Source organism: Argiope bruennichi, chromosome 2 (genome assembly GCF_947563725.1).
Source record: "Argiope bruennichi chromosome 2, qqArgBrue1.1, whole genome shotgun sequence".
NCBI lineage: Eukaryota > Metazoa > Arthropoda > Arachnida > Araneae > Araneidae > Argiope > Argiope bruennichi.
In genome coordinates, this window is record NC_079152.1 from 49,522,326 (window position 1) to 49,534,354 (window position 12,029).

The 12,029-nt window shown below is 31.3% G+C and overlaps 1 protein-coding gene across 5 annotated transcripts in view; it reads left to right on the forward strand.

Annotated features, from left to right (window-relative positions):
- LOC129962021 (polypyrimidine tract-binding protein 1-like) overlaps window positions 1–12,029 on the forward strand; it is a 78,411-nt gene that overhangs the window by 33,757 nt on the left and 32,625 nt on the right. The window contains exon 1 of one of the 5 annotated variants that reach the window (XM_056075691.1): window positions 6,864–7,263. The exons of the other annotated variants lie outside the window; for them this stretch is intronic. Coding sequence (XP_055931666.1) covers window positions 7,261–7,263 — 3 coding nt within the window. The 5' untranslated portion in view covers window positions 6,864–7,260. Of the gene's footprint in view, window positions 1–6,863; window positions 7,264–12,029 lie in introns of those variants that run through there. 5 annotated transcript variants of the gene reach the window in all.

Here is a 12,029-nt window from a genome sequence, read left to right on the forward strand (position 1 = left end):
GTTGTTTTGAAAAATGCGCATGATTATTTTTGAAAAATATTATTTGTGAAGTTAATTTTTTCGTATGTTTTATTAAACTCTTATTTATCATTACTAGTTCAAAAAGTGTCGATAAAGTAACAAATTTAAAGTCGAAAAAAAATACCAATTTCAGACTGAAAAATTTATTTTATTGCTCGTTGAAGGAGGGGGCAAACGTTGTGTTAAGAAAATATGTACTGAAATGTCGCAGGTATAATTTCTTCCATTTATCATATGTGTAAAAAGCAATCCTTATTCAACTCTTTTTCTAAATTATTTATTATCATTTGGGAATGGTGGTATATATTTTTTTTAACAGTGGCGATTAAAAATTGCTTTGTAAGACACAGTTCCTGTTGTAATGTCTGGTCAGGCGAACTAAATTTAATACAGGGACGTGAAATTTCATTTAATTTCTGTATAATATCTCATTTTTTTCAAAGTATTCACGTTTGATAGTATTATGGGATATGTGGAGTAATAGACAAGAATATCGCTGCTTAGAATTTCAGAAAAGTCTTCGTGGAAGCTCGTACTGTAAGTGGGAATTTGACGAGCGCTGTTGTATCTTACTTTTTAAGTATCTGCTTTGAAAAGCTTTAAGGGTATAATGGCGAATATCTTTCCTGACACATCTTCGAATAAAGTATTTTTTCGACCTATATATAGTACTGAACTATTTCCTACCGATAGGACGAAAAGATCTTAGCCGTGTTTACTGGCATATCCTTTTTATTGTTTATATAAGTTAGTGCCATAACCTCGCCTCCTGTTACTATTCTCAGACCTGCTTCCGAAGAGATGTGTGCTTCTCTTCCTAATCCCATCTTTTCACTCCGCTCGCATTTTCTTTTCAAAGTTGTGTCCTGTAACCTATTCTGCGTCTGGGCCATAAGCCATCAATAACATGGGCGAAAGTTCTTCACGTTTTAAAGGTTGATCGAATGACGTGTTGAAAGAATGATTTAAGATCCAGATGCGCGGCTCCTTTCATAAAAAGCTCCATTTTGGCCTGCGAGGGTTTTTGAAGAGGCTCTGTACTTGCTTGCAACGACAAGGACTCCTTTTGTAAGTTAAATATGGTATTCAAACAATGCTTTATTTTTCCTCTGCTTCTTTCTCTCTTTCCGTTTGACTCTCTCGCCGGACAAAAGTTTTTTTTTCCTCTTTTACCACATGATTCGGTATATGTAGTCATTATGAAGAGCGTAGATTTTTTTAGTGTGTTATTGTTGTCTGAGTCATTTGCTTCAGATTTCATTTCTAGAATGGCCATTGTTCAGACATTATATCTGCATTAGGTTTGGTTTGGTTTTCTGTGTAATTTGGCAATTAATATGTTTATACTAAGAAATAAATTAAAACACGAGTTCTTAAAGAAGAATTAAAGGTAATTAGATCCCTCTTTAGCCCTTTGGATTTTTTGAAAAAAATGGAAAGTTAGTTCATATCACTAAAAATATTTTATTGTAATATATATATATATATATATATATATAATATAATATAGTGTCTATTCTCCACACCTGCTCCTAGATGGTACTTTGAGACGGAGTATTTATATAGTTCCCATGATGCCTTTCAGTCAGTAAGACATCACTACTATATGATTATTCGCTAGCCATCTTGAAACTATGTGATATTTTATTCCTCCATGTTAAGTATGTGTGTGTAATTTGATGCTTTGTGTGTCTTGTGATGTCGAATCTAGAAGTAATCTCAATAAAATATGATTCCCCAAAACCGGTGTTTTTATCTGCACAACACTATGAGTTGTGCAGATAATGACACTCTCTTCACTACAATTTCAAAATAATAATAAAAAAAATCAAACGGAAAAACAAAATAACGTACACAGTTTACACAATACTCACGTTATAATTTTATTTAGTCCAATAAAATTATACATTGAAAATAGTTTGAGAAATTACATTTGATAGATTTTACACATGTTAGTGCTAGAAATGATTGATGCATATAGCTACATGCCAGTTACCATATTTTTAAAATGAACCATTTTTTGTGATAACCTACACAATATTCATTGGCCTTCAGTGATGAAATTGTTTCTGTGGATGCAGTAATAATGGACATGGTGTTGGACACTTGTTGCTAATGCTTTTAATTTTAATTTTTGCACAGCTATTTCTTCTGCTAATTTTTGAATTAAGATTTGAAATACTTTATGAATAGTTTTGAAAATAATTTAATTGTTTTAGAGAATTATATCTCAAGGCAATAAAAAAATTTCTAATTTTTGTTTTGTTATGAAAAAAAAAAAAAAAAATGGCGTCCATATTTGCTCTTTAGTGATAATGGCGAGGAAAATCCCACGCACATATACGCTTATGATGCAAATGGATCCACGATGATTTTATATTTTAAGACAATAAGAATATACTTCTCTGTTCGATGTTCTTAGATACTCTGGGTGTATTTTATTTCATTCTATTTTTAAGTTATTTCATTAGAATTTGATTACTGGTAATCCTCTTCTCATTAAGCTTTAATGGCCCAAAAGTAATTCTATACCAACCTTAAATTAGATTAAAACGTCACCATTCTACCGATTCTGTTTACCTCTGGATATTAATAGTTTAATTTTCAGAAGAAATAAATGGTAACACAATCTGAAGTATTTCTGTTACGTTATTATTTATAGTAATGATTCCTTTATTTGTGTTTCGAAATTTTTTGGAACAATAACTGTAGTACTTGGAAATTTAACTCATTTACTGCAATGCGGCAAATACTGACAATAATAGACTATATTCCCTCGATGTCTGCCGTCAACCGAGGGAAATATTTAGTTTTCATAGAATATATATATATATATATATATGTAATATACTTACTGTCCATTCTTAAGCAATTGGTTTTGACTCAATGGTTTTCTTGGTTTGTCTGAATGGAATGCTTTTCATTCATAAGACTATATCAGAAAATTATATCAAAGTTATGCTTCTTTTTTTTTTTAATGTTTTTATTGAATTTGATTTCTTTTCCGCGCAGAGTTCGATCAATGAAAATGAAAAAAAGTAATAAAAAAACCTTAATCAACATACAACAAAAATGAAGATCGGTTCTCTTTGCCATGCAGTCATGAAAGTTTCCTGCGCACACAACTGATTGATTTGAAAGCCTAAGGCAACTCTTTCTCCCTTTTGAATGTACAGAGCTGCAGAAAGGCCTGACCCAACTTGAACTATTGGTTATTTAATATTCAATAAAATTCAACGGACTTCGTATATGTATGTCTAATTAAAAAAAAATAAGGGTTACCTATGGGTAAAGTGACTTTTTTTTAAAGTGCAATCTTTTGGTTTTTTTTTTTTTTTTTTTGCAGAACTGCTAATTTCTGTGCTGAGGTTCTGCCATTACAGCACATACATACAATTTCATATTTTGGAAGAATAAAACATTTTAAAATTGTCGTACATGTTATTTGAAAATTTTGCATTTCTTAGAAGGACGGCATATAACGGCGAATGTGGCTTACGAAAGGGACTGCATATACGGCGAAGCTTCCTAATATTATGCATTGACATACATGAGCATTACTTGGCAAATGATATTTTATTGAATTTTACAAGCATTCATCGGCTTCCTTTCGCTATTTCTTATTCTGTATGTCGTCTTCAACTTGTTTCTTCTTCACCTCTTTGTTAATACCCTTCTTCAATTTTAATATATGTTTTATGATTTTCTGACGTTTTCTAGAAACAATGTAAAAGACTTATCCTTGCTGCATCCAATCCAACCTGCACTTCTTGTTACTAAATTATTTATTCAGAAGTTTCATTATTTTGATATCTATATTTTGCTATATTATCTCGTTATTTCGATCAGTGATTGCTTTTTTTTAAAGACATGGTGACTTTATTTTTGCCTGTGAGTTGATAAAAATTCGTGGACCGACTCGGTATTAGAAATTTAAATGTCCGAATTGTAAAAAATCTCTTTGTGTTATATTTAATGTTCTTTGTGGCGCTGTTCTATGGATTATTATTCCGAATGTATTAATACCTCCATTTTTAGTAAACCAAAGTTATTTGCTGAATTATTTTAAACTAATTGTAGGAGCACTTTTTGCTTGCTTTGGTCTCACGAAAAGACATTTTAATTTGGTTATTTTAAACCAAAAAAAAAAAAAAAAGCCGCTCATTTTTTTATCTCCCCCTTTCCCCACTTAAAAAAAATGTTATAAAAAAAAAGGTGTTAGAATCAGAATTGTTGTTGAACATTGAAATTGATATTTTGAGGAAAATTATGTTGCATCATCACGCTCAGGTAAATAGTTTTGAATATGTCTCTGTGTTTTTAAAGCTGACATAGATTTAACTTCAGGACTTAGGCGATCGAGATGCTATTTACAAAACTGCGTTAAAAAAAATGTTGTTTTCAAGATGGGTTTTCTGGATGTATTTAACATTTATTGCATCTGCTATTGATATTACATTTTTTTTAAACCTTCGGCTTGAATTGCTCGGACAGTTGTTTAAATCTGAATCCCACGGTTGATCCTCTATTGTTCTTTTATGTTTGCTGATTTCAGTCCTGTTTCTGATATGCGCGCATTAATGTGTTGCGATTTGTCTGTGTCCGATTCTAGCATCGTGGTTGTATTCTTTACTTGGTTCGTAATTTATTCTGTTGTTATACGATAACCGATTGTGCAGCTTTTGGAATGGGATGGTAATCTAATGAATAAAGTTTCATAGCTAAATTCTTTAAAATCCTTATTCTGTTTTGGACATTTTATGTAACTGATTTTATGTTTGTGTAAGGATGAAATTTTGTAATCGGTTTTTCACGTGCTTGTTCATGCGCTAGAGTTTAGAAAGTTAATGCGTTTGACTGCTAAATGATAGTATGTCTGTATATATTCAGAACTTAATTATTAATTAATTGGTTCATTTTATTAAATTTTAAGTTCATGCGAGAGATGTCACCTGGTATTTTAGGAACTCGAATATTTTAATTATGTGGCAAGATGCTCATAATTTTAAATTATTGATAAAAGAAAACAGGAAAAATATAAAAATAAAGTTTACCAGAAAAGTATGTTTTAAAGACAATTCTTCATTAAATTTAATTATTTATAGTCAAATGATGCGAACTGTAGGGATTTAATTCCAATTTTATTTAAACCCCGTCCTCCATGTCATGTTGGTCAGTAAGCATCGTTATTGAAACATTTTAAGTTGCCTAACAATGATGGAATAACTAACCTCTCTTCCTGATTAAAATTAGGGGAAAAAAAAAAGAAAAAAAGCTGCTTCAAAGTTGTTTCGAAATTCCAGAATTCCGTTGTTTTCTTCTTTTTTCTCCCATATCATTTTCCAATTGTGGCAATGTGTAATTTAATTTTTTTGTTACATGCCCACGATAATATTTATAGGATCAGTGATCCTAACACTACGTCGCTTCTTGAAATTCTTTCTAAGAATAGAATGCTCTAGAGCAAAATGCTTTTTTAAATGAATTTTAATTGTTTTTAGTTTTTTGATGTAATTGAATTTTATTATGCAGTTTGCCATAATATTCGTCGGTATCCAACCAATTACCAAAATATAATTTTTTAAAAATAGTTTACAAATAGTCTACACCTGTTTAAAATAATATCATTCTCTGACCCTATTATTTATAAACTTGGACTAGTTCTTTTGATGCTTTGGGAATCTGCTCATCAGACTGAAGCCAATTTTCTTGCATTTATGTTGGGTTTGTTGGTCAGCTTGACTGGTTTTCAGTCGTTCTGCTAACATGAACTCAGCATCCTACCAACCGGACGCAGCAGAGATTCTCACGTTCCTCTGCTCGAGGCAAGGTTTCTAGTATTTGGCGATTTATCGCTCGCGGATTGCACTCATTTAAGTGTTCATGGTAAGAATTTCCCTAATTTCCCTAAGGGAAAAAATGCCTGACAGAAAAAAAGAAATGCGTTTTTATGTTAGTTAATATTAAGAAGAGTAAATTTGAAAATGCTCTCAAATTTCGGAAGAGTTGTAGGGGGTATTCCAAGTAGAGAATATATATATTTTTGTTGACTAATAAATTTGAGGATTTTTTAGGAATTAATTTATAATGAGTTCTCTTCAACGTAATTTTTTTAAAGAAAAAAATGTCAAATCAATCGAAAAAAATACGTTTGGGGATCAATATTTAAATCAACCAAAGATAATATGTATTAAAGGAAAAAATATACACTAGTCGTTTTGTAATATCTCGCACTGAGACATTTAATTACCTCGAATGAATATCGATTGTCATTTTAGCATTCTATTTTTTTCTAAAGTTCAGTTTTGAAATTTGTGTTAATACTGGATTAAATATTTCACTCGAAATATAATCCAATAATTTTTATATTTTTGGCAATCGTGTTTCTATTGGCTTTATTTTGGGAAATTTTTAAAAATCCGCCTTTGTTTTTAAATAAAGTTACGTTTTCAGTGCAAAAAAAAAAAAAAATTGCATAGCATTATTCATTCATTAATTAATTGTCCCTCACTTTGCTTAATTTTTCCATCTTAATCAGTGAGCATAAAAAAAAAGTTCTAAACAAAGGCAACTTCAGAGAATAGCGGAAACCAATTATTGGACCTGTTTTAAATTCCACAGCAAACAGACGTCTGTCAGAAACTTTTCATTGTTGCCGTCTGTTCCAGAGTACAAGCGTTTGATTGATACCTTGTGGTTTATGCATAAGTAAATGCACGACGCATATTTTCAATGCAAATGCCGAAAGCAAGCGAAAGCGGGTTTCCATTTCATGCTCAAGGGCATTGTTGGCGACGAAAGCTGGAGTTGGAGCAACCCTTTGCCGCCATCGCACGCCCGCCGCCTTTCACTTTCCTTCCTGAGAAACTTTCTCGCGGATCTCTATTCGCCCTGATCCTTTAACTTCAATCAAATTTTTCTCATTACAACTCCTCGCATTAATTCTAATAGTCTGCTTTCTCCTTTCCGTTAACAGTTCTGTCCTAGGCGCTTTCTATTTAGGATAGTTCTCTAGTGACAGCAATCGTGTTCGATTACATACTGAAGTTCGGTGCAAGCATCTGTTGAGTGTGGTTTCATCCTGTGTGACGTTTCGCCGCCTTCTCTTTTTTGTTTCGTTGAATATTTTTTCTCACCGAGTTCTGATTTGAAGAAAAAAAATAATAAAAGGCGCACTGATTGTTGTTTACTGTGTCACCAGGAATTACTTTAAGAATTAACTTCATCATATAACTACCAATGGTGAGTATCATATTTTATCTTAATTTTGCTACTGTTGTGTTCCTGGGTGTGTTAGAAACAACCGCTGTCATTTGTGTGGTGAATACTCAAGGGCATAGGCATGAAATCCTTAGCGATTTATTATCAGAAAATTATGTATTCACACAGTTTGCTATTGTTATTTCATGTCTCATATTTCAATCTGTTTTCAATTTGTAAAAATAAGCATTTCTTTTGTAAGTGTTAATTCCCCCCTCTTCCATAAGCTCTCGAGAATATTTCCTAAATGTTTGTGTATCTTATTCTGTGATTGATATATTACTAGCCAAATTGTTTGATTGAAAATATTCCTTTTTTTTTCTGATGTTGTTCTGAACTGTCAAAAATTTAATTTTTACAAAATTAGTGGTTGAATTTCATTATCTGGCATTCTTACCATTGTAAATAAAAATGCGGCTTATTTGTATGTTTTGAGTTCCCCTATTCATTTTTTGTTCCGAGTTAATATTAGATGTCGCGAGGCTCCATGTCGTCTAGCGCCCTCTTTCAATCCGCCTACATTGCCGGTGCAATAGATAACTCGAGAATTGCGTGGTTATGTCTGCCCTGTTGCGATTGTTTGGATTGGGTTGAACAAAAACGGAGGGGATCCAAATCGCTGAATGAGGCGAATTAATTGTTAAAATTTTTACATGTGCATTGCTGACATTTGTGCATTTAGATCTTATTGCGCCATTTTTATATGTGTGTATGCACCTATTTTTGTAATATTAATGAAAAAGACCGTTATGTGAAAATCTTCTATAAAGATTATTTACAGTCTATTCATTTAACGGTCTGTAAAATGATATAATAAATCAAATCTTTTTAATTTATGAGTGAGTATAGTTTTTATTAATTATTTAGACGCAAATAAAAAATAAATTATTTCTGTCAATAAAATACTTTTTTTTTCTGTTTAAAATGTAACTTCGAAGAAAAATGGCCCGAAATGTTAACATTTTTTTAAAATTTTCTACGCAAATTCTGTTTTTATTTGTACAAAAAATTAGAATCCTTATGTTTCTCAAGAATATATTTCTGAAATGTAAGGAAGTTTCTCATATGTTACAATGAGCCATTCGTGACGTAGTTAACTCGAAGATGTACCGTTTAAATCTTTTTCTAGAACTCCAAAACCAGAATAGACTCGTGGAACAACGTAGCTTACGAAAACAAACCGATGTCTGTACAGGTTGAAAGTTATTCTTTGTTTCTCATTTCTTATGATATATTGTCACCAGGCTTCGTTTAACAATTGCATCCGTTTCAAGGAGTTGCACAGTTTAAGACGTTGTCATCTTTCAAATTAGTAAAAAATGGTAATGAGCTTCCAGTTGAGTGGGCAGCTTCAGCATCCATTGTTTACCGAGGCATTCCTTATCGCTCCACGATTTCATTCATTTATGGAGCTATCCTTTCACTTGACAGACGGGTTTTCGCAGTTTTGATGCCTCCGGGCTAAAAATCCTTCCCTTCGTGCTTCGAGACTGGAACAGCTTTCGGCCAGCGGTGGGATGTGTAGGTAATGGTAGATTCATCAAAAAATATTTCTGAGTGAATGCGATGCCGCCTCTTGATTTTTGAGAAGTTGTTTCGGTTTGTGCTCCATGAATCGTGGCATTCCTAAGTGCAATTTAGCTATGAGGGTTAGAAAACCCGTCTCGATGCTTAGGGGAAGATTTTTTAAGGCGTTGCTAAAAGTTTTATGAAGGGGCTGGGGCTAATTTAAAAAAGTGCCTTTTTACATTTCAGAAGGATTTAAGATAAATCTTTCTGACGCATGGCGATTTTCCCCAATGTCTTGGAGTAAAATGTAAAATTCTATTCCACTTATTCCGCAGCTAATGCATCTTTTAATGGCTCACATAAGTATTATTTAAATAATGGAATGCTGTAATTCTGTTCCATTCTCTGTTTACGTGAAATTAAGATCTAGCATTGATGATTCTCAAAGGTATCTTGATGCTTAAGAGTAAGTTTTAATATAGAGGTGCTGAACAATTTCTTCACTCTTCTTCTGTAGAAGTGTAGCTATATATATTTGTTATGAATTTGTGTAATCTAAAACGAATCTATGTTTATATAATATAATAAGGCTGATGTCTGCTGTTTCATTCTTGGAGTGTAGATATCTTCAGTTAACTGCAGAATAGCCTCCCTCCCTCCAACCTGTAGATCATGGTTCATACTCAGAAGATCATGGTTCATACTCAGAATTATATATATATATATATATAAACTTATTTTCGCACGAATGTGACACCTTTTTAATTGTCTGTGTTTTGTGAATCGATTTAATCTTGATACATGGGCAGGCAGTTAGTAAAGGGGTCTTTGCTTTGTAATTTCATTTCAAAATTGAATTAGTTTCTTTATATCGAGGAAATGAACTTAAACGCATGTTTAATTCATATGTTGATAACGTTTGACAGTTGATCGTGTTTTGAATTCATTAGCAGATAAAAAAAAGTAGATTTTAAAGAAAATTTAGTTGAAATTTTAATAATTTTTTCCAATTTAGTTTTTCTAAAAAATTAAATCTATGTCTTTTGCGCAAATTGATGACTCATTAGGATGAAATATTCCATGTCCATCAGTTTGAACCGTTATTGGAAATTAATTTTTTTTTTCATTAAAGTTGTGATAATAGTAATGCATTCCCCCTCTAATTGGATTATAGGCGTATTTTTTTAAAATTGATTTTTGTTTACTGTGAATTTGTTTATATTGTCAACAGCTCCATAGTTAATTTCATTTAAATATATTAAGCACCTAGAAGTTAAAGTAACACACACACACAAAAAAAACAACTGTTGCATCCATTTCTTTGTTTGGCCCTTTGATTTACTGTGAGTAAAAATTTTCTTACTGATAAATATTAAGAAGGGGGGGGGGATACGATTTTATATCGAATATAATTCAAGATATTATTCTGGCATTTTTTTTATGTTTTGAATATTTTATTTTATATAAAAGTTTTTTTCTGAGTATCAGAATTTCTTAATTCTGTTTTCTTAAAAAATGATTATTTCGTAGATCTTATTTAACCTGTCTTTATCAGTATAAGCCTTTATTACTTATTCATATTTAAATAATTTTGTAACTTAAAAGCGATACAAATCTGACAAAAAAAAAATGTACTGTTCTTATAGTTTTGCTATTGGTCCAAATGCGGTTTATATTTACTGCTATAAATTGACATGATTTTGTAGTTGTTTTTTGTTGAGATAAATCGCATTTCATTCAGAAAGCCAAAACATATTTAACTGCAATTAACTGCTGCGCAAGCCGCAAATTTTTATATATAAACGTGCCACCTCCTTTTCCCTCGCCTCTTGTTGCAACGTGACGTTATTGAACGCGAAAAAATACCATTTTGTTCCACCTTTTTACTCCATATTCTTGTTTTATGGCGAAATTAGTTTTACGTGACAATTTTTTTTTCTTCTCAAATGCAGTATTAATTGATCGAAACGGTCTAAACGGAAATTAAAAACTTAATAAATATTGGCTGTTATGTAACAATTACTGTATGGTATATAAAATTAATAAGCAGTTTTTGAAAATGAGAACACATTTAGAGTGAAATTTATTAACTAGTGAATTGAATCAGCGAATGTATTAGCACAGCTTTTTATTCATTTCGTATATTAATGTGCATCAATACATCATTGACATTTGTGCTCTTACAATATAAAAGGAATCCGATTTTCATATTGATATTGCATAGTGATTTTATTGTGAAAAGAAGTCATATTAGAAATTGAAACTATGATTAATATATTCAGATTTATAAAATTCTTCTCGCATGTATTGCAACTTTACTATTGATTTAGCGATTTATTTTGACGTTGAAATGTGCATGCCCCTCTCAAAGTATAGAACTAGTTGAGAATATTCGAAAAGCATAAAAAGAAATATGAATTTGTTAAAAATTCACTTACTACTTGTTTTACGAACTAAGATATCTGCATCTGGTCATTATCATATCTTATTTTTCTGCACCGTAATCGTGAAGGATTTTTAAAATTTGAGCTGACTGATTAATATTATAATTGGGTTCAATGATTATATTTTTAAAAGGTATTCTGTATAAAAGGTATTATGATTGGTCTGTAGTTAATAGTAATAGTTTGTACTGTCTTCCGTTTCTCCCTTTATCTTTTAGTCTTACAAATTCCAGGACACTAGTTAGTGAATAACAAATGTTTTGTATATAACATTTATTTTGTTATTTACATTTTATGAAAGAAACGTGTATTAGAAGCTGAAATATGTTCTTTAAACTGGATTCCCCCCCCCCACTCCTCCTTCTTAAAAATAATATCAATGTCTGGAAAGATACGCTCTTTACCTAAATGTTTCACATTGCTTAATCTATCAGTATTTCAGTTCAAAAATAAACTTAGAAACTAATAAAATGAGTTGAAAGAGGGATAATATTTCTGCTAGTTATTCCCCTCAATCTTGTCAAAGAGAAAATTTAACATTAATGTGCTTCTTAATTGAATTTTAAAAAATAATCATATAGTAACTGTTAAAAGGAAAATCGAATAAAATGGATAATACTGGATATTATACTGAAATAGGTACAGGTAAAAGACACAAAATTTAATCACGAATCAGGTGCTCTTCGTGTGCCTTACAAATTTCAACAGTGCCTTACAAATTTCAACATGCTTAGTTATCAGAATTTTTATTTGCTTAGCAAAATTATATAACATTATTCATTTTAAGATCAATTT